Source organism: Lynx rufus, unplaced genomic scaffold (genome assembly GCF_022079265.1).
Source record: "Lynx rufus isolate CCGP_SWC_20201006 ecotype Redwood Valley unplaced genomic scaffold, mLynRuf1.p SCAF_34, whole genome shotgun sequence".
Classification (NCBI taxonomy): domain Eukaryota; kingdom Metazoa; phylum Chordata; class Mammalia; order Carnivora; family Felidae; genus Lynx; species Lynx rufus.
In genome coordinates, this window is record NW_025814850.1 from 1,376,786 (window position 1) to 1,399,593 (window position 22,808).

Here is a 22,808-nt window from a genome sequence, read left to right on the forward strand (position 1 = left end):
AAACTGCAAGATCAACCAATGATGCACTTGACCAAGCTAAGATCTCATCTAGACCCCACCTTAGGCCTACAAAGCAAGGTCCAAGTGGAAATTAAAAGAATTTTAATTCCCTCATCTTTCATCTACACCTCTCAGAATGGGTAAAGGCAGGAAAGTTGGGAGTAGGGGTGTATTGTTTTTAAGGGTAGAGGACAAAAGAGTGACCTTCCCTCCCTGGAGACATAGTTTGGTCTCACACAGCCCAGTGACCTACCATGATCTCTCCCTTAAATCAGATGGAAACATCTCATGGAAAAAAGTAATTCTAGTTAAACATTTACAGCTCCCTGGGGCAATGCCACTGCTGCAGCTACTGCTTGTGGAGCTTTCCAGCATGGTCATGCCATCCCTCAGCCTCAACACACTCATCTTGGCTCCAAGAGAGGTGACTCAGTTTATTATTCTCAACCTAACCCCATCTTTTCCACTTTAGGTTCCAACACCACACAGAGCTGCCACCCCACCCCTATAACAGCTAAGCCCCTGGGAGGTGGAGAAGGTAAACCACAAAGTTAGAAAGACCGAGAAAAGCCAAGGTCAAGGTTGTACAACTCTCAAATAAGGAAACATACTATAAGAAGGGCTCAGCGACTGGACACAGTGAGCATGAAGTAGCCAATATTCCCTTGACCAGGCCATACGCAATAAATCCCTGGCTTCTTGGGCTCATTCATCGTCCAAGGTTGAGGCCAGCAATGCTGTGTGCAGGCTTTGATTTCCACAGGGTCATGGGGCATCATCCACCATGTGAAGGGGCTCCAGCAGGTTGGAGATGCATAGTGCCCATCTGGTTCAGGGTCCCGATGCCCTCTCCATGGCTCGGGCTCGGGCAGCTTTGGCCTCGTCCTCCAGCTCATCTAGGAAACGCTCCTGGGACACGGAGTAGAAGGTGTAACCATCTGGGGAAGTGGGTTCAGGAAACCACTTGGAGTATGCACATTGCCTTTTCCTAGCCTTGTTCCACCACCCTTGTTATTCTCTCACCCTCCCAAATCAGTGTTTGGATCTTCTGCCCTCTGCTTTTCTGAGCCTTGATTATTCCGTTATTATTGACAAAGCATATTAAAAGAGCATCTTACAGTGACAAAGTAAGGTACATTAAACGCTTGGCTCAGCATCAGGAATGGCCAAGACTTTCACGGCTCTGGCTCTTTTTACCACCCCCACACTACCTAGTACTCGCCACTGTTCCCCTGTCTCTGCCCCCATATGCCGTCTCCTGAGCCTACAGTTTGAACGGATACAAATAGCTAACACCAGGGCCCCGATGCCCAGGCCGGTCACGATGTTCCGGGTCCGCCGCTGTGGTAGAGTCTTCTGCCACTGGGCGAGCTGCACCTGCCGCATGAACTGCAGCTGCGCGGGAGTCAGCTTCTCTCGAGTTGGGTCGATGCGCTGAGCCACGGGGGCCTTTCCACTCTTAGCATCGAGAGAATCACCAGCTCCTGGCGCCGCCATGTTGCCGCTCCGCCCTTCGTAGGCCCCAAGGCGCGGGGCTTGCTGGGAATAGCCGTCCTTGGCCGCAGCAGCGGACTCTGGGAATTGTAGTCCGCGTTTTCTTTCGCGAGGGGAGGGCGGCTCTTGGCCTTAGGGGAAGGGGGTGGGGGGGGGTGGCAAACCAGCCGAGCTTTCTGATTGGCTGAGGGGTCCGTGGCCGTTAGGGCGAGAAAGGGCTGTAGAAGGCTCGAGGCAGTGGGGGAAACTGGGTTTTCCTCAGACTTGAGGTGAAGACAAGCACACAGAAGGGGGCGAGGAGTCCCAGACAGAGTGTGGCGGAAGACTGGGGTGAAGCTAAGGGGGTCGGTTTATGGATCCCGTGAGCCGTCCGGGTGCCCACAAAGGCTTCTGAAAATGCAGGAACCTGTGAGGTCAAGATTGGCCTCCCTCAGTGACTTCCAATTTGGAGCTGTTGCCACAGAGACGATCGAAGACGCTCTGCTTCACCTGGCGCAGCAGAACGAGCGAGCCGTGCAGGGGGCTGCCGGCCGGATGGGCAGCTTCAGGGAGACCCGGATCGTGGGTGTGGACCCAGGGCCCGGGAGATGGTTTTGTGGGAGACTGGGGCACCTGTCTGGGAGGCACCCCAGCCTGGAGGTTCTGTTTGCCTTCTTCATTCAAATAAGTGTCGTTAGTAACCACTATATGCGAGGTACAGGGGATACAGTGATGAACAAGATAACACCAGCACCCTACCCTTGATTTCAACCCATGTAGAGTGCTTCTCCACACCGCTTGGCACAGAAGGACAAGATAGAGATTCAGCCCCTGCTTTCAAACCATGCCTAATCTTTAGAGGATATTAGAACAAATCTGTAAATGACCAGGTACAGGTACTGTTAGTTAAGTGACATAGCAGATAAAAGAAGCTTTCTGGGGATGGAAAGGAGCGATAGTGTGAGGTGAGGTTAGGAAGATTTAAGAGTGTTCTCCAGGCATGGTAGACCTCAAAGCAGGATGAGGTTTTGGTTGATGAAGGTGGAGGAGGGGGGCAGCATTTCTACCAAAAGGGGCTAACCTGAGTAAAGCCATGGAAACAGGGAAGCTTAGGGTGAGTGGGGGTACAGTGGTTAAGTCCAGGTTGTCCAGAGCAGATGGAAGAGGAGTTGAAATTAAGACCAGAAAAGTAGTTTGGAGACATTCCATATGGGACTTTGAATGCCAAGGGCCGGGGTGGGGGACTGTTTATACTTGGCTTAGTAGGAAAACAAGAAGGCATTGAAGGTTTTCAAATAGGGGAGTGATATGACTGTAACCTTCCCCCTAGAAAAAATTATTTTGGCTGCGATATATAGAATGGAGTGGAGTAGGGAGGGATAGGGGAGAGGTAGACCAGTAGGAATCTTCTGTCACTAGTTTAGGCAATAGGGCGGAGGGAATGACAGGGGAGGATGGATTAAAAACATTTCAGAGACAAAATCTTGGGTTCTGCCGTGGGTGAATTTAAGAGGTGGAGAAGGCAAAGAAGACCATGCCAAAGGGTTGAGTCTAAGAGAATGGGAATATAGTGGCGCCATTAAGAGAAATACATACATCTAGTAAAAAATAATAAAACAGGGCATGACTTTTGTTTGTGAAAGAGAACAGCTTTGGTTTCAGATCCACTGAGTTTCAGGTGCTTGTAGAACCTCTAAAGGAAGGTTTCTAGTAAGATATTTAAAAAAAAAGTCAGAAGAGAGGTCAGAACTAAAGATAACGGTTTTGGAGTTATCTCCATAGTGATACTGTTGAAACTGGTAGAGAATGAGTCTGAGAGGGAGAAAAGAGAAGCAGGTCAAAGACATTTCCTCCCTTGGGAAACATTTTGTGTTCAGGCAACTGGAGTAGGGAGAAGAGTCATGAAGGAAATTCTTAAAAATAGGGAGATAGGAACAGAACCAAGACACCTCTGGAAGCCAAGAGGAGAGTTTCAAGAAGGATGATGGTCAGCAATTTCAGCTGCCTCAGGGATATGAACGACGGGATTGAAAGTTGCAAAAAGGTGATGATGTTTAACAGTTTGGACCTGTTTTCTGGCCTTTGAGACCATCATTTCGGCAAGTTGATAAAAGTAGAAGCCAAACCACAGAATGTCCGGGAATTCACGAGGAAGTGGAAGCAGCAGGTTTGAGCAAAGGCTCTCAAGAAAGTTAACAGTGATGCAAAACTAGCTTAAGAGGATAGAAGGGGAGGGTCTTTCAGGTAAATGATGTATGTTTTTAAGTGCTGGAGGGAGAGCCAGCAGGAAGGGAAAGCGTAACCATCACCTATTGCATCTAACCCTAGCTCAGTTTGCTTGGCAAATTAAACTAGAAAATAGAAACAACTGCCCAGATAATTCAGTCCCAAACCAAACCCAAACAACTACACACACACACACACACACACACACACACCCCGAAGAAGTAAGGCCTAACCTCCAGCAAACAAAAGGACTAATAACACACAGTTACGTGTGCAAGGGTATTTTGCTTAATTGCTTAAACTAATTATCTTCTGCATTGAGCACTGCTAGCAGGGCTTTAGTTTCTATAACACCCAGGTTTTGTACATATGTGTAACATGTGTTGGGCAGACTGTTCAACTGTCTTGCGCCAGCTTAACTTTTATGTGCCTAAGAAAGGCAAATTTTCTCTGAAGACACATGGTCATTTGACTATGCATAATTCTTTGCTAACCAGCGCTAAAAGTCCCAAGTTCTGTGGGAGTTTTCTTTGTTGAGAACTAACATTTACCCTTGTTTCCACCCTCTAATGATAATGCAAACTAAATAGAATTCTATCTGGGGCTGTTCTTTCAAAGAGAAACAGAGGTGGCCTAAGATTTTGCCAAGGTATCTTGCCCTTCCCATCTTCCCAATGCCCTCGCCCCCCTCACAAAGTGGGCTGTGGTCCCTGACGTAGGGGATATTTCTTCAAAACAAGCCACTCCCCAGTAACAAACTTGCTCCTGCGGACAGGCTCAGCCACTGCAGATTTACCCAACAAACGGGTGGTGGAGAGATGGTGTCCAGCTGTAAGGTGAATCCTGTTTGTAAAGCAATGGGAGTTCTCCAGAGGGTGGTTACTAAACAAACACTGTTACGAAGAGTATTGAAGCTCCAGGAGGGACTTTTCTGTTCCTGTCAACATTCCACTGAAAACAGAATATAGGGGTTAGGGTTTTTATCCATCCAAGACTCTCTCTTGAAGCTGGAGGTTCCCAGCATGGTGTAGAGGCCAACTGGACCAGCTGGTATGTTTGTGTGTAGCTGGCCAAGCCTTTTATCAGCTGAGACCCACAGGAAGGCTCAAGGGTCACCAAGGGGGCTCTGTCCGCTTGGATCTGCCTGTTGGCAGGAAAGGGAACTAAGCTCAGCTTGTGTTGTTCCAGTCTCCCCCTTCTCAGCCCCTGACCCTCTTCCCTCGGCCCCCTCGTGGCTTTTACACACTACCAGGAGTTCACGGAGTGGTTTTGGTTGCACCTTGTGAATTAGGCTCTTCTTTTCTGTTTTGGCAGAGTTTGTTTTTCTCCTGTCTGAACAATGGTGTCTGGAGAAATCCGTGAGCTACCAGGCTGTAGAAATCCTAGAAAGGTAAAGCCCTGAGCATAGGTCTTTGTGAGTGGTACCTCTCAGAATAGCTAATGTCTCCAAGTCTTAAAAAAGTACAGTTGTCCCTTACCATGAGGCCTGGTTTTACACCCTCTGTTACTTACAAATGCACATGTCTCACCAAGGGACTGATATCGGAGAGGAGGAGATATAGCATAGTTCGATAGCACAAACTCCCTTTAGTTTGAGTGAGTGAGGATGGTTTACTCTCCCCTGCCCTTCCTTACAGGTTTATGGTTAAGCAGGCAGAGAATATCTGTAGGCAAGCCACGACCCAGCTGAGAGAGAAGACGGAGACTCAGAATTGGAAAGCTCTGAAAGAACAGCTTTTCAACAAGTTCATCCTGCGTCTTGTGTCATGTGTTCAACTGGCGAGCAAACTTTCCTTCCACTACAAAGTAAGGAACTGGGGTCTCTCATGGACACCTGAATGTTAGGAGAAACCAGCTCGTCCAAAGGTGACTGTGAGAAACCTGCTCCTAAGCTAGGTGTTACTACTCCTGTGGAAATTCCAGAGTGTGATTATGCTTCCTAGGCATACCTCCTACACATGCGCACACACACACACACACACACACACACACACAGTCACACAGAGGCAGTTATTAAATAGCCTGAAGTTCTGTTCCCAAAGTATAATTGCTGGACAGATGCCACCATTCATACAGGTCACCTTTCCTCCCCTTGGACTCAAGGACAGTTTACATAAGGTGCCTGAAATACCAACAGACCTATCAGTATTAAAGACAAATGGTCACATTTATAGGGGATAAAATGTTTCCATACCCCTACCCAATGCCTGTATAGTAAAATACCATTCACTCAACAAATGTTCACTGTCTTCTATGGTCAGATGCTGCACTAGGTGCCATGGGTACAACATTAAACATATTGCCTGTGATCTCAAAGAATTTATTATCCAATGAGAGAAGACATGCAGGCAAATAATGTGGGAGAGTGCTCTGATTAGTGTAAATACAGATGGCTATGAATGTACACCCACAGCCTTGGAGAGTCAAGGAAGTATATTTAGAGACCATGACTTTTTGAAGGGGGTATGGGCAGGAGATGGGAAGGTCCTTAAAAAAGATGGAGAGGAGTTAAGGAAAGTGGGGAGAGAGGAGGGGGGGGAAAGGGAGATCCAGACATAGGAAACAGCACGCATACAGGCCTGGAGAGCTGGACGGGCTCAGAAACTGCAAGTAATCCTATATGACGGCGTGGGGGCGTAAGGCGCAATTACTAAGAGAGAAGACGCGATGAAGGCATGGGCTGGATTGTGAAAAGCTTTGTATACTGTGCCAAGATGTATGACCTTTATTCTGACACCCTTCTCTCCCTCTCACTGTTTTGTTTTTGTTTGCTCAGATTATCAGCAACGTTACCGTCCTGAATTTCCTCCAGTCTCTGGGGTATGTGCACACTAAGGAGGAACTGCTGGAGTCAGAGCTTGATGTTTTGAAGTCCCTGAACTTCCAAATCAATCTGCCTACTCCCCTGGCATATGTAGAGATGCTTCTGGAGGTTTTAGGTACTTTATTACGTGTGTCAGAGAATATGGGTTGGAGTCGTCCATAGAAGGCAACAAGAATGTGCCCAGAGGTCTGGAAGCCGTGGAAAGAACCTGCCAATGAGAAACAGCAGGAAGTCGGGGGTGGGGGGGAGCAGGAAGACTGGGGACACAGTCAAGTGTCCCCTCTGGTACTTGTCAGGGAAGGAAACTCAGGTCTCAGCACCTGGCTTCTATTTGGACTCACTAGGCACTCTTGCTGTAGGATCAAAGAGGTGATTTTCTAGAGAGGTATGAGATAAGATGGGAACAAACAAATATACTCTTATCTGTATATATACTGTAGATGGAGATTTCTCTACCTCTCCCTTTATCCTTTTTTTCTTTAACGTTTATTTTTGAGAGAGAGAAAGAGAGAGAGTGGGGGGGGAGGGGCAAAGAGAGAGGGAGACACAGAATCTGAAGCAGGCTCCAGGCTCTGAGCTGTCAGCATAGAGCCTGACATGGGGCTCAAATGCGTGAACCGCAAGATCATGACCTGAACCAAAGTTGGATGCTTGATGGACTGAGTCACCAGGCACCCCTCCCTTTATCCTTTAAAATTGACCTCCTGGGGCACCTTGGTTTAGGCTCAGGTTATGATCTCATGGTTTGTGAGATCAAGCCCCATGTCAGGCTCTACACTGGCAGCACGGTGCCTTCTTGGGATTCTCTCTCTCTCTGCCCCTCCCCTGCTCGAACGCACACACTCTCTCTCAAAATAAACATTTTAAAATTGACCTCCAAAAAAATAAAAATAAAATAAAATTGACCTCCCAACTAAAGAGATTTCCTACAGAACTCATTATCATTAGCTCAAGAGCTTTATGTCACATGACAACGGTGATTACGGTCAGAGAAGATGCACTTAATGTTCTTTACCATGCCCACACTCCATCTAGGATACAATGGCTGTTTGGTCCCAGCCACACAGCTGCATGCAACCTGCCTGACCCTGCTCGACCTTGTCTATCTCCTGCACGAACCCGTATATGAGAGCCTGCTCAGGGCTTCAATTGAAAACTCCATACCCAGTCAGCTGCAAGGGTAAGGGAACTCCTTTAGGGTAGGCCTCTTCCAGAAATAGCGAGTTAGGAACATACCTCGAGAACATACCATGGGAATGGAATTTCCCCAGTAAGGCATCCAGGCCACAGATAACCTGCACAGGTTACCTGTTTTTAATTAACTTCCAGTATTGCTTGGATGCAGATGACTAAGCCCAATCAGCAAAACTCTGAAGTATTTCGTTTTAAATTTAAATGACTTCAGGTAATTAACATACTTTCTTTCTTAGTTCTTCCTTTATGGCTGCTTAAATTTGAGATTACTGGACGGCCCTTATAGTCACAGGGCTGCAACTTGGACAAAAGTGTTTGATTACTGTAAAGTCAGACTGGTAAAAAGACTCACAGTTACATTTGTTAGGAAGACCGATGGGACAACAAAAGGCCCATAAATGAGTCAGAAGGCTCAGGTTTTAATCCCAGTTGGGCTGGGGAGGGGGTCAATTAGCTATTATTTGGCCATTTCCTTCCATATCTCAAAAAGTCCAAGATGATCAACATAAACAACTCTTAGTTGAAGTTCCATGACCCTCGGGTTTGGAAGATCAAATTTCATTCTAGCTCCAAAATTAATATGGTTTTAATCACTCAGGGAAAAGTTTGCTTCAGTGAAGGAAGACTTCATGCTGTTGGGAGTAGGAATCATTGCGGCAAGTGCTTTCATCCAAAACCATGAGTGCTGGAGCCAGGTACGCACCACTGAGCAGGACCAGCACGGTCAGAATTCACTTAATAGAAAGCATTCTCCCATCAGTTAAAGGAAAAGAAAAGACAACTTCTAAATGATAAGTCAAGACCCAGGATTAGGATGAATAAGCAGGATTTGGGAGAGGAAATGCTAGAGTAGGTCTGAAAAGCGCTCTCCAGTTTTTCCCTTATGGAGCTGGAAATGGAGGTCCGTGTTCAGCTCGTTCATTTCCCTTTCTGACAATATCCACTATCATGTTCAAGTCCAATAAGTATATCGTCCCAAATAGAAGACAATGTCAAGGCCCAAGTGTCCCATTTATATTTCACAGACCTTATCTCCAGCACAATGAGATGTCTAGCAGAAACTTTCCAGGCTAACACTATCAGGGTAAAGGTATCCATCCTAATGTAATTTGGCCATTGGCAAACACTGGGATCTGGATTTAATCATCTCGGTAAACTCAGAGAAATGAAAAAATTTACATCTGGCTTGAGAGAACAGCATGAGCGATGTGTCTGTGCACTAAAACACGTGGAGATTATTTAGTAATAAAAAAAATCCGTCTATTTCTGAAGGTTGTGGAGCATTTGCAGAGCATCACTGGCATTGCCCTGGAAAGCATCGCTGAGTTCTCTTACGCAATCCTGACTCACAGCGTGGGCGCCAACACTCCAGGGCGACAGCCCGTCCCCCCCCACCTGGAGGCCAGAGCTCTGCGGGCCGCCACTTCCTCCAACACGTGAGGCGGGCTCCACCTGCCAAGTATTCAACAGCCTTCACCACTGCGCTTATCCCTCCTTTTGTTTACTCTTCAACTCAGGGTACAAAAGTTCCAAGTATCTTTTGGACTATGTTTTGTGTTCCAACTTCATGTGCACTTTTCTGCATCGGACAAAGAGTTAAAGTTGACAAGCATGTCCTTTTTGTTGTATCAGACTGAAAATGTCAAGGAGCTGGGAGGAGATAGAACATTAGTGAAGTTGGTTCGTTTTTGTTTAACAAGGTATTTATAGCTTTTCCTTAACTGTTCATTTCACTGAAAGAGAACATAGGATGTGGAAATTAGTGTTAACCAGGGGCTTGAAAACCGAGACTGTTTGGGTGACCTTGACTGAGCATCAAGGAGGCAGCCTTTATTTCCCCTTAAAGTTGTTTAACATCTCTGTTCTGTCATTGACATGTACACAAACAGGGCTTCCTCCACAGCTGTCTATTGCCATTAGTCTTTTTTAAAACTAACACCAATCCATCTCTAAACATGTTTCAACAGAGCTTTCACATACCTGCACTTGAACTCAATACTCCCAGGATACAAAGTGTCCTATTTTAGTCAACAAAAAAACCAGCAGTGCACTTCTGGGCAGTTATCAGACTGCAGTAAATCTTTTATTACAAATAATTAAATCTCTCCATAATGTCTCAAACAATATCAAACACCATTTCATATCTCTAACAGAGAGCAGAATAGGCATTCAGCACTGGAAGCAAGTGAGGACAAGTGTTAAATTTCAAGCTTCTGATCACATCATCTGGTGACCAAAGCTTATGTGTCGTTTTCTCACGTTATCCAGCTGTACGTCTCACACATCTCGTCGTCTCAGTGGAGACAAAAGTTTCTATTTCATATTGTAAGTGCAGGAAGTTGAGAGAGATAAAACCCAGTGAAAACACATTGATCTCAATTCAACTCAGTTAACAAAACAAAAACAAAAACAAAAACAATTTTAAATTAGTTGTTTTGAGGGGAGAGAGGGAAAGGAAGGTTTGGGGTTAAGAGTCAAACCTATGACAAAGGCTGATAGCTGTACATGACACATTGTAGCCCTGGAAACTATCTGTCACATGATATCCTGAAATAAAGTGGCTTTTGTAGATTTTTTCTGTTTTGGTATTGTAAACATGTGCTGTTAATAGTACCCGAATTTAATTTAAAACATTTTTTTTTTTTTTTGCAAACAAAACAAAATTTAAAGCCTTTAAGGCAAACATCTCCCTAAGAAAAAAAGTCATTTGTTATAAAACTGTGAGGATACCCAAGCAAGACCCCACTTAAGATTCGTCAGCATGAACTTGAGAGCTTTTGTCCACTGTTCCTCGGAGTTAAACTGGGTTTTGATGGAATAGGAGCCGCCACTGCCTCCTGTGTCTTCAATCTTGCCTTTCTCCACATCCATCCTGCAGATGCACACAGCAGAGCTCATTAGTAACTGAGATCCGAGTTAAGTCAGTTCAGGCAAACGGGCAGGGACTTGATCATGGGACCATTCACGTCATTTTATCTATTAAAGAACTCTTGGCGAGGAATGGTAGTGTATTTTGGATTTGCTTAAAAGCCAAACATCAAGAAGGCTGTCACAAGAGCCTCATTGTCATTGCAGAGTACAGGGACAGGACACACACCCAAACAAATGAGAAGCCTGGAGCAGAGGGTAAGTGAGGGTTACAGTACCCCTGACTGTTTTCCTAGGCATCCCTGAACTCATGGGGAGAGAAGGGAGGCAGGAGAAAAGAAATGCTTTGTTTTGGGGTGACAGAAGCAGCTCAGCCTTGTTCTCTTGAACTAAGGTCTGCATCTATCACCGGGCTCCTACAACATTTGACCAAAGGAAGCATTCCTATGTATTTCCAAGGGCTTAAGAGGAAAGCTTCCTGAAATTAGAGAGCCAGCTTGAGCTCTGTGCTAAGAAAATCCCCCAGAGCACCGAAGAGAATATGTGACCAGATGGTCATATTCTGTCCTGCTTATATATAGTGTTGAATCACTCTTTGCCCATCAGTGTCATGATTTTGCTTTCCTACCATTTAGACTATGTTTTGCCTCCATTCTTACTGTCCCTTTGGTTATGCTCTATTTGGTCCTACTCTAGGTTCATGGAGCATTAGGGAATACTGACCTGTAAGGAAGACAAAAACGTGTCTCGCCTTTCTCAACCTCTTCTTTGAACTGCTGCACACAGTCCAGGAAAGCCACCATGGCATGGTCAAACTTGTTGTCCCAGAAAAACCGCAACCCCCCGGAACAATATAATGGCAGCTCCTGCCCAAGAAGAGAGAACTGGCTGAGGGTGTGGCACCAAGACAGGCTACCAGAGAGTGTTCCCAAGACTCTCCATTTCTCAAGTCCTGTTTGTCTGTATTTCACTGGAAGCAGTAATCCTGGGCAAACGCAATGCCCAGGAACTGTTTTATCACCAGAGATGTATTAAATACCTCACAGTGACTCCCTTCCTAGCCTACCATACACATCCCCCTCTGATCTGCCCTTAGCCCTTTTCGACAGACTGTAAAAACCTACTTTTTGTCTGTAGGCCCCAAAGAGCTAATCCTGAACTAGACAAGGCATTGAACAAGACATAGGATCATGAGACACCTCCACCTAAGGAACAAACTAAGAAATGCTATTATCAAAAGCAAAGCATTTTGTCAGGAGGTACCAGGATTCTGAATCCCACTGAAGATGGGGCTTCCCAGAGTACCTTAGATTTGTCTGTCAGAGACTCCAGATATGAATGGTTTCCGTAGGGAACAAGTCGATACCTAAAATGGAGACGCATACAGAGGTGGATACAGGGCTCCTCCTGAAGTGATTATTGAAATGTTATGACCCAGTGATTTTCATGCTTCATCCTATCCAAGGACTACTTTTACTATTTCCACCTCTGTCTCTCATCTCCCCATAGACTCCCATGTTTAAAAGATTCTGTTTACTGAACTACATTTATTACATAATTGTCTGGGGGTCTTTCACAGGTAAATGTAGGTTTTGGTTTAGGCTGAAAAAAAAAAAACAAAAGCTAGAAACAGCCTGAGGAACCCCCAAGGTTCTGGAGACGATGGGTTGGGGACCACAGCTACGGTCATGCAGCTCAAGGACTGCTTGATGAGTGGAAAGCGACTTTTCTGGGAGTCTCTACCAGAAGCCGACCAGAAGCCGACGGGAGTCTCCACAGGCAGAAAACTCTCGGTGTGTTGTGAACAAGGGTTCTTGCCGCAGCAGAGGAGAGTACCAGGCTGGAAATACAAATTACATCAAAGACATGCCACACCCGGGGGGTGTCTGGGTGGCTCAGTCGGTTGGGCGTCCGACTTCGGCTCAGGTCATGATCTCGCGGACCATGAGTTCGAGCCCCATGTCAGGCTCTGTGCTGACAGCTCAGAGCCTGGAGCCTGCTTCAGATTCTGTGTCTCCCTCTCTCTCTCTGTCCCTCCCCCACTCATGCTCTATTTCTGTGTCTCAAAAATAAAAATAAACGTTTAAAAAAAAAAAACCAAAGACATGCCACACCCCAAGAAAGGGGTGTACTTCTTACCTCTGGAATTTCAGACCCATCTTATTGGCCAGGGCATGGAGTAGCAGCACTGTTTGGCCCCACGCAGCATTGATCTCATTCCATTCCACAGGAACACTGGGCAGGCGACCCAGTCGGAAGTTATTGATTGTGCCAAACTGTCCACTGTGCCTAAGGCAGGAGGGCAGGAGAAAATACAGGGAGAACTCAACACTCGGCAACTTTGAGACTTCCTGTTTGCACCTAAATGCTGGTATAGATCTCCCTCATCTCCAGATTCATGGTAAGCTTTATTTGGCACTTTATTTTTTCTTAGGTAAGCTCTACACCCAACGTGGGACTTGAACTCACAACCGTGAGATCAGGAGTCATATGCTCTACTGACTGAACCAGCCAGGCGCCCCTCTACTAGGCACTTTATTTATTTTAATTTTTTTTTTAACATTAATTTATTTTTGAGAGACAGAGAGAGACAGAGCATGAGCAGGGGAGGGGCAGAGAGAGGGAGACACAGAATCTGAAGCAGGCTCCAAGCTGTCAGCACAGAGCCTGATATGCGGGGCTCGAACTCACAAACCGCAAGTTCATGACCTGAGCCGGTCGGACACTTAACCGACTGCGCCACCCAGGCGCCCCTCTACTTGGCACTTTAAATACACATCTGGGGCGCATGAGTTGGCTCAGTCGGTTAAGCATCCAACTCTTCATTTTGGCTCAGGTCATGATCTCCCAGTTTGTGAGTTCAAGCCCTGCACTGTCAGTGCAGAGCCTGTGTGGGATTCTCTTTCTCTCTCTCTGCCCCTCCCCTACTCGCACTCTCTCTCCCAAAATAAATGAACTCAACATGTTAAACAAATACAAACATAGATAGGTAGGTAAGTAAATAAATAAATATATATCCAAATGTGAGCTGTCATCTTTACCCCTGGTGCTCAGATGCCAAAGTAGAAACAGGGGCATCACCCTTGAATGCTCTCTCCCTGCTCCCTCCCCTCAAAAACCACCAAGCTCTCGGGGTGCCTGGGTGGCTCAGTGGGTTGGGCGTCCAACTTCGGCTCAGGTCATGATCTCGCGGTCCGTAAGTTTGAGCCCTGTGTCGGGCTCTGTGCTGACAGCTCCGAGCCTGGAGCCTGTTTCAGATTCTGTGTCTCCCTCTCTCTCTGACCTTCCCCCATTCATGCTCTGTCTCTGTCTCAAAAATGAATAAACGTTAAAAAAAAATTAAAAAAAAAAAAACAACCCACCAAGCTCTCTTGATTGGACTTCCTAAATCTCTTCCATTTGTCCATTTTTTCCCAAACTCCAGGCCACTGCTCCATCTTTTCCTGCATAGAGTCCTACTGACAAGTCTCCTTACCAAAGGCACTGTCCTCTCCCCGCCCCGCCCCCATCATCTCCCACATTGCAGGTGAAACTATCATTTACAAATGCAAAAGTAATTATGTCACTTCCCTGCCTAAAATGCTTCAGTGGTTTCCAGTGCCTTTTGGATGAAGTCCAAATCCCTTAATGAGGCCTACAAGGTCCTTGGGGGAACTGGTCACTCTCCAGTTTCATATCCTGTCACTCTCCCCTTCACACTCCATCTCCAGTCACAATAAGCTCCTTTCAGTTCTTCGGATGCCCCACTCCCACGTTCCTCCGTGTCTTTGCACATGATGTTCCTCTGCCAGAAACAAGCCCCCTCCCTCTGCAAACTTCCACTTCGTGCCTCAGCTTAAGCATCAACCTCCCCTGGGGAAAACTCTGCATGCGGCCTTCCCAAATTGGGCAAAGTGTCTTTAGGTGGCCCCAGAGCACCCGAGGGTTACAGCTATCATACCGCATAACAACAGTCTGTCACGTATCCGTCTCTTCCACGAGGCTGTAGGCAACCAGAAGGCAGAACGCATGTTGTTTGCTGTTGCCCTTCTGGCACTTAGCATAGTGCCTACCACGTGGAGATACTCAACAGATACTAGTTAAATGGATGAAATGTCGAATAAATACATCAATGACCCTAGGGGTTAAGAAATCAGCACCAGGCAGATGACAAAGTTTTCACGGGGCTGGAGGGCTCAGATCTTTCCCTTTCCTTGGGAGACTGAATGTCACCAAGCTCTAGAATTCCAACCCCCTGAGATGTCTATCCCATCACAAGGAATGAAAGCAACCTGGATGGGGAGACGACGCACAGCCCTATTTCATGGAGGCGGGCACCCCGGCTTGGCGGTCACCAGCTAAGGCGCAGGCGTGCAGTGCTTTCCGGGCACTCCTCACCCTCCAACCCGCATTACCAGATATGGAAGGTTGCATTAAAGACGTTGGTTTTCTTCAGCTTGTCCAGCTGCATCTGGGCGTAACGCATCTGGTTTTCCACACTCTTCAGCTCATCGTCCAGCTCCAGCTGCTGTCGCTTAAATTCACTGTATTCCCTCTGATACCTGTGAGCAGCAAGGTGGCCATTGAAGGCTGTAGGTTCAGGGCTAGAATTTCTCTCTCACCACCCCCCAGAACGATGTATTCTAGTGGTTATGGTTAGACCTAGTTACAGCATCCTTTCCATTTGGCACAGATCCCATTCAAAGGAACATACAGATCCTAGCTGTTTTGCCTGCGAGGGACAGAAATGTCTCAAATTCCAGCTGCCCACGTGCAAAAGATAGAGGCAAACAGGACTCTTCCTAAACCAGGACCAAATGCCTCTTGTATTTCTAATTTTTTTCCAGAAGTGGGGTCAGGGCGTTAAGAGTGGCTTCTTCCAGGAACTGACCACAGGTGAACTTCCAAAACTTCACTTCTGTGCACTTACTGTCCTTCTGTATAATTGGCATACACCATTTCCGATGTAACTTGTTCACTCCTTTGAAAACATTAACTTTTTTCTCTGTCCATCACTCCCCCAACTTTAGTTAATGTGGATACTGTGTCTCCTCCACTACACAGGGGGTTCTCTCAGGTCAAGATCACCAGTGACATTTCTGGGCTGGGAAAGAACGAATGTAGGCCAACACGTCCATCTTTCCAGAGGAGGATGCCAGCTTCGGTGGCTGACTTACCCAAACGAGCTCAGCTCCCCCCAGGGCAGCAGTGCAACTTAGAACCCTTCTTTCTCTGCTCTCTATTCAACCAACATGCTTTTTTCACTTAATCATGCTGACCCTTCACACATAACCCTCCCAACAGACCTTGAGAAGCAGGGCCCGCAAACAGTATGTGGGATCTGGAGCAGACATGCTACCAAATGACAGGCGACTGCAGCTGACAAACTGCTCAGACACATTCAGTCAGAAGCCGCTGCTTCTCCTGGAGCCTCGTGGGAAGGGAGACAGAGGAACAGGGTGACCACTCACTGAGCTTCCTCCTGATCCAGTCTCTCAGCCTCAGCCTGGACCTTCTCGAGATTTTCTGCCACTATCTTGCGGTTCTTTTCCACGTCTTCCAGCTCCTGGATCAGCCTCTCCTCCTCTAACGCCAGCTCCTTCAGCTCCATCTGTAGCTGTCCACTGTCATCCTCGCTCATTTGCTCTAAGATCTCTAAACAGCGTCTGCCAAAGACACGGGCAGAATACACTCACCGCGGGGAACCTGTCATTCTGTTTACCTGAGCGGAGCATGGCGCCTGGGTAAGAGCCAAGCAGTCTCCGAGCAGTGACAGCTGCACGGTCCAGATCTCCGTTTGGGGGCACTGGCTCTAGAGGCACTCACTTGTAGTTCTGACACTCGTTTTCAGTGACGTTGAGCTGAGTGTCCAGCTGGTCTAAAAGGGTATCTGTGCATTCCTCACACAGTGGGTGATCCACATCTGTCTGGCCTGACATGATGTCAAAAAGGTCCCCAGTGACCTGGAAGCGTGGGGTGTGGGAGAGTCAGGGGAGGGCCTGCCCCAGGCTACCTGCCCGGCCACCCCCTCTCCCGGCCAGGCCCGCCGCCTGACGCTGCTACAGTGCTGACTTGCCTTCAGTCTTCGGCTGAGGTTCTCCATGGTGCCGCCATCAGATGCCTCCCCGATCAGAGTGAAGCTGTTGGCACTTTCTGTGGACATCATCCTGCAGACAGCCCCCCGCCCACGGGCCACATGAGGGAGCAGAGAGGCCTCCTCCACTCCACCTACTGCAGTGGCAGTGGCAGAGACTCTCAAGCACTGGCTGAGGGGCCTCAAGGCGCATACCCACTCCTAGCCCGACTGACCTCCCAAGGGTACCTCTCTCCCAAGGGAAGGCCATGCTGGTCTTCCACAGGGGCACTCAGCACGAAGGTTGGCCTGGATGGACTAAGGAGGGAGAGGGGGCATCAAAAACTGACATGTGTGTGTGTCTATAGTAGAAAAGGAAGGAGAATCAGGAAAGACCATTTTTAAATATCATACCCCTCACCAGCAGCCTTCACATGCATCAACGATTAAGAACTTGACCATCTAACAACATCTGCTATTTTAAAACTTTTCAAGAGCCCCTCTCTCTTATTAGTCATTCACTCCCTCAACTTTTCTCGATTCTTCGTCATGAGAGCTACCGTCCCTTCCCACTGTGTGAACGGCTACAGGAAAAAATCAATACTGGAAGGTGACGGGCCAGGTATAAGAGAATACGTCCTTTCTGGAAGAGCCAAAAGGCTAGATGAGGATTTATTTCCATCACCTGGCTCCAGGTCTCAATTCTGGGTTCCATTAAAATTCTACTGGCCTTTGGCAAGGAACAGGGGGCTGAGGAGTAGTAGGCACCTGGCTGGGGGGATGAATCTGCGAGAGACACCATCCTGGCGAGTTTCAATAAATGGCTCCTGGGAAGCAAATAAGAGGGCATTAGAATTCTGGCAGCTTACAGGGGGAGTCTATTTCCCAAAGAGCCTCAGAACCATTTGGCTTTACCTCTGATTGATAACCACAGGACCTGATAAACCAGAGATGTAAGAAATGGGTAGGATCTAGCCAATCCTTGGTATATGTGCACTAAGAAAGGACCCCTCATACAGACAAACCCCAAGTCCCATGTGATTTTTTGTGGCAAACCATGTGATATCTATGTGATAGTAGTTACTGTGTGGTTAAATCTGCATTTTCTCAACACTGACCAGTCAGGGGTAGGGGAGAGAAGGCCCTAAATCATGGCACAAGGAAAAAGGCAGATCAGACTGCAATGAAGTTTGCCATGGCATACGACAAGGTAGATGATTTATATGTTTTTGATACTTTGACATAATTGATATGTCATCAAACTCTTATGACATCTACCTTCAGCAAAGAAAATTATTACTAACGTTACCGCAGCTTAAAAATGACATGATTCTCTGATACTGACAATCCCTTCTGGCTAGCGTAATCATACTCTAGTCCAAACTGAGACACTTTTGAGAATGGGGAGCAGTAGATATTAATAATTAGCTAGGACAATAGACATAAACCAGGCATGCCCTAGGATGACCTGGACACATAGGTCATCTCACCTCCTACCTCTAATGGCTTGTAATTCTGCTTCAAATAAAAACCCCCTCCCCACATTTTTAAACTCATGCCTCAGTCAGTAATCCTGTAACCTCAGGTGTACTTCTGTACCTCCCCAACGACCCACAGTGGCCTGATCATGTAGAATGTCTCTTGTTAACCAGAGTTTCCAAAAGTCTGGGCACTCTAGAAGCACCAAGTACCCTGCAGAAACCCAGTTTGCATTCCAGTGTTTCATACTTCTCCTGAGTTAGCCTCTTCCTCTTGGGTCTCTCCTGGTTTCACCTGGGCTGTGGCAAGTAATGGAGCTGAGGACAAGGAAAATATTGAGTTAGAGTCTTAACAAAGCCAGACTGTGTATGAAAATACGGGAAATAATAAAAACAAATTCTCATCACCACTCCCACCTCCACCTTTTTAATTTTTAAAATTTATTTAAAAATATTTTTTAATGTTTATTATTTATTTTTGAGAGAGAGAGAGAGAGAGAGAGAGAGAGAGAAACAGAGACACAGCACAAGTGGGGGTGGAAGGGTTGGGGAGAGAGGGAGACACAGAATCCAAGTAGGCTCCAAGCTCTGAGCTGTCAGCAAAGAACCCGATGAGGGGCTCGAACCCAGGAACCGTGAGATCATGACTTGAGCTGAAGTAGGACGCTTAACTGACTGAGGCACCCATGCGCTGCCTTCCACCTTGTCCTTAACGTTTATTTTTGAGAGACAGACAGAGTGTGAGTGGGGGAGGGGCAGAGAGGGAGCACAGAATCTGAAGCAGGTTCCAGGCTCTGAGCTCAGCACAAACTGCGAGAGCACGATCTGAGACAAAGTCAGAAGCTTAACTGACTGAGCCACCCAGGCGCCCCACCACCCTTTTCTTAAAGTACCATTTGCACATAGATGAAATCTCTTATCTTCTTCCCCTTGCCCCCATTAAAATCAGACTAAGGAACTGTTAAATTTTGTCCACTATATGGTGTCATGATTGTGTTTTGAATTTTTTTTAATGTTTATTTATTTTTGAGAGAGAGAGACAGTGTGTGTGTGTGTGAGAGAGGGGAAGGGGCAGAGAGAGAGGGAGACATGGAATCCAAAGCAGGCTCCAAGCTCCGAGCTGTCAGCACAGAGCCCAATGAGGGGCTTGAACCCACAAACCGTGAGATCATGACCTGAGCCAAAGTCCTATGTTTAACCGACTGAGCCACCCAGGAGCCTCTAATGGCTGTGTTTTTAAAAAGACACCTTATTGAGGCGCCTGGGTGGCTCAGTCGGTTAAGCGTCCGACTTCAGCTCAGGTCATGATCTCATAGTTCGTGGGTTCGAGCCCCGCATCGGGCTCTGTGCTGACAGCTCAGAGCCTGGAGCCTGCTTCGACTTTTGTGTCTCCTTCTCTCTCCGCCCTTCCCCTGCTCACACTCTCTCTCTCTCAAAAATAAACAAACATTAAAAAAATTAAAAACAAAAAGACACCTTGTCTTTCAAAAATATTTACCAAAACATTTACAGTATTTTTATGTTTGGGATTTGTTCCACGGTGGGAGGGGAATAGATGGGGCTGTAGATGAAACATGATTAAATAGGCACTGATAATTGTGGAGGTGATGGGTATGTGAGGGCTCATTATATACTTTGAGGTTTTCCACAACAAATGTCAACATCCCCTTTCCTCCAGAATAACTAGGAAGGAAAGTGAGGGAACATGAGGAAACTTTCTACATCACCATGATCTGAGTTATACTGAGTTATTCATTTTGTCAAAAATGCACAGCTAAAGACGACTGGCTGGCTTGGTCAGGAGAGCATGCGACTTAATCTCAGGATTGTGAGTTTGTGCCCCATGTGGGGTGTCGAGATTAAATAAATAAACCTTAAAAAAATTTTTTAGGGGTGTCTGGGTGGCTCAGTCAGTTGAGCGTCCAAATTCAGCTCAGGTCATAATCTCATGGTCCATGAGTTCAAGCCCCGCATCAGGCTCTCTGCTGTCTGTGAAAAGCTTGCTTCAGATCCTCTGTACCTTCCTCTCTCTGCACTTCCCCCCCCTCTCAAAAATAAAGATTAAAAAAAATTGTTTTAAAGCACAGCTAACACTTGTGCATTTAAAGACATGCCAATGCACATGAAAAGACGCTCAACGTCGCTCCTCATCAGGGAAATACAAATCAAAACCACATTCATATACCACCTCACACCAGTCAGAGTGGCAAAAAGGAACAAATCAGGAGACTACAGATGCTGGAGAGGATGTGAAGAAACGGGAACCCTCCTGCACTGTTGGTGGGAATGCAAACTGGTGCAGCCTCTCTGGAAAACAGTGTGGAGGTTCCTCAAAAAACTAAAAATAGATCTACCCTGTGACCCAGCAATAGCACTGCTGGGAATTTACCCAAGGGATACAGGAGTGCTGATGCACAGGGGCACTTGTACCCCAATGTTTATAGCAGCACTTTCAACAATAGCCAAATTGTGGAAAGAGCCTAAATGTCCATCAACTGATGAAAGGATAAAGAAATTATGGTTTATATACACAATGGAATACTACGTGGCAATGAGAAAAAATGAAATATGGCCTTTTGCAGCAATGTGGGTGGAACTGGAGAGTGTTATGCTAAGTGAAATAAGCCATACAGAGAAAGACAGACACCGTATGTTTTCACTCTTATGTGGATCCTGAGAAACTTACCAGAAGACCATGGGGGAGGGGAAGGAAAAAAAAAAGAGGTTAGAGAGGGAGGGAGCCAAAACATAAGAGACTCTCAAAAACTGAGAACTGAAGGTTGATGGGGGGTGGGAGGGAGGGGAAGGTGGGTGATGGGCATCGAGGAGGGCACCTGTTGGGATGAGCACTGGGTGTTGTATGGAAACCAATTTGACGATAAATTTCATATTAAAAAATAAATAAATAAAAAAATAAAGACATGCCAATTTATTTTTTAAAAAGAATAAAAAGCAAAATAATTGAGCGGGGATGGGAGATGAGTGAAGATATAGAGAACACAAGAATGGCAGAATGTGGCTAATTGTTGAAGCTGGGTCACGGATACAAGGGAGTTCATTACGCTGTTCTCTTGACCATACGATGGAAATTTTCCATAATAAAAGGCTAAAAATGTATTAGAGTTAATTCTACTCAAAAAAGAGAAATTGGTAGTAATGATAATAGCTAACATTTATTGAGTACTATTTGCCCAGTATATTCCTAAGTACTTATGTTCATCATATTTGATCCTTACAACTATCCTGAGGTCATTTTACATTTTACAGATAAACCAAGAAACCAGGGCTTAGAAAGTACAGTAACTTGCAAAAAGTCAGTCAGCTAGTAATTGAGTTATGATTTAAATCCAAGCAGGCTGACTCTGGACCCTTGAGCCTATTTAAACTACCTATTCAGCCTTTTTGTTCCTTTTCTAACTTTATCTTACTGTGGGACTTTAAGACTCTGCTCCTCCATTTACCAGCTGTTGGCCACTGATAAGTCACTTAAGCTCTCTGAGCCTCAATTCCTCATGTGTAAAATGATGATTGTACTCTCCCGTAGGGGCTGTTGCACAGACGAAGTAATGCACGCACTGCACTTGGTATATGGTAAGCCCTCAACAAATGGTGCTTATTATTATACACACACATTCCTTTACTCTGAAACAGCAGGAGCAGAACACTAAGGACCTCTCCTTAGAATAGGAAGCTCTCAGAAGGATACAGTGTCAGAACTTCTTCACGTTCCCAAAGAGAAAATAGGGAGCCCGAGAGATGAAATGACTTTCCTAGGTTCATACAGCGAGAGTCTATGGCCGACTACAAAGATAGCTACCTTAAGACCTACATCTCTAAAGCTGCCCATTTTCCACGATCTTGACCACCCTCTTTTCAAGGGTCTCGCTGACCTGTGAGCTCCTGGATAGTGACACGGTCCAGGATCTTGAAGCTCGTGTCCAGTTTCAGGGGCTGGCTGCAACGCTGGCACACGAAGCTCACCTGCATGGTGCTGCTGGACGTTTTAGACCCCTCCATCCCTGCGGCGGTGGAGAGGAGGCGATGTTAGGGAGAATCAGCGCCCTCGAGCCCCTGGTCCGAGGCTACCACCTGCCTTGCTGGTGTAGTCAAGGGGGCAAATCCTCGCCCGCGCCGTTCCCTGTAGGAACGGTCTGATACCAGGCAGACCCGTTTCCGGGGCAGCGCTGGCAAAGGCAATTTACCAGCCCAGAGTCAGGGAGGGGCTGCAACAGGGGCCGTCAGGGTTCCCAGGCCCCCTTCTAAGGCCCCGGCTCAGCCCCCGACGCCCGTCACCTTGGAACCCGGTGCCCGCCACCGTGGTCCGGTCTACCGCGGGGGCACCGTGGCGTCGGGTCTGCCCCGGAGGGAGGCCTCCAGAACTGCCATCACCCAGTCTTCAGCTACTTCCCGGTCGGCCAGGGGAGGACTTCCGCCCGGACCGGACGTGACGCCACGACCGCCCGGCCGGCGCTCCAGAGGTCAGAACGGGTCCACTCGCCTACGGGCCCCGTCGCGCCCCCTAGAGGCTAAGCTGGGAAGCGCGGCAGGCGTCGGCGGGTGGGCAAAGGTAGCCAGGGGAGGTGAAGGACGAGTTGAGAATGAGGAGACTGCCGGTTTGTAATTCTGTGAGTTTTCTTTAGATTTGTCACTTCCGAGCGGAACCACTTTAATTCTTCTTGCAGTATCAGTTTTA

At 46.9% G+C, this 22,808-nt stretch overlaps 3 protein-coding genes across 4 annotated transcripts; 1 reads left to right on the forward strand and 2 right to left on the reverse strand.

Annotated features, from left to right (window-relative positions):
* Positions 1–414: 414 nt before the first annotated feature.
* On the reverse strand, positions 415–1,510 carry LOC124522079 (cytochrome c oxidase assembly factor 3 homolog, mitochondrial). Its single transcript, XM_047093270.1, has 2 exons — positions 1,284–1,510; positions 415–938 (listed from the first exon to the last, which is right to left on the reverse strand). Exons 1-2 carry the CDS (start codon positions 1,495–1,497, stop codon positions 832–834), a joined length of 321 nt encoding a protein of 106 aa, XP_046949226.1. The 5' UTR covers positions 1,498–1,510; the 3' UTR covers positions 415–831.
* Positions 1,511–1,890: 380 nt separating this feature from the next.
* On the forward strand, positions 1,891–9,157 carry CNTD1 (cyclin N-terminal domain containing 1). Its single transcript, XM_047093381.1, has 7 exons — positions 1,891–2,059; positions 5,014–5,089; positions 5,337–5,505; positions 6,476–6,638; positions 7,559–7,703; positions 8,316–8,412; positions 8,990–9,157. Exons 1-7 carry the CDS (start codon positions 1,891–1,893, stop codon positions 9,155–9,157), a joined length of 987 nt encoding a protein of 328 aa, XP_046949337.1.
* Positions 9,158–9,778: 621 nt separating this feature from the next.
* Positions 9,779–22,530, reverse strand: BECN1 (beclin 1). 2 transcript variants are annotated; one of them, XM_047093379.1, is made up of 13 exons: positions 22,409–22,530; positions 22,006–22,134; positions 18,366–18,433; positions 17,406–17,464; positions 16,887–16,955; positions 16,641–16,731; positions 16,391–16,527; positions 16,036–16,230; positions 14,980–15,126; positions 12,725–12,874; positions 11,891–11,951; positions 11,309–11,451; positions 9,779–10,589 (listed from the first exon to the last, which is right to left on the reverse strand). In XM_047093379.1, the coding sequence occupies exons 2-13, from the start codon at positions 22,130–22,132 to the stop codon at positions 10,421–10,423; spliced, it is 1,416 nt and encodes a 471-aa protein (XP_046949335.1). In that variant the 5' UTR covers positions 22,133–22,134; positions 22,409–22,530; the 3' UTR covers positions 9,779–10,420. The 2 variants fall into 2 exon arrangements, with proteins under 2 accessions (XP_046949335.1, XP_046949336.1); XM_047093380.1 differs by lacking the exon at positions 16,887–16,955.
* Between the last annotated feature and the right edge of the window lie 278 nt (positions 22,531–22,808).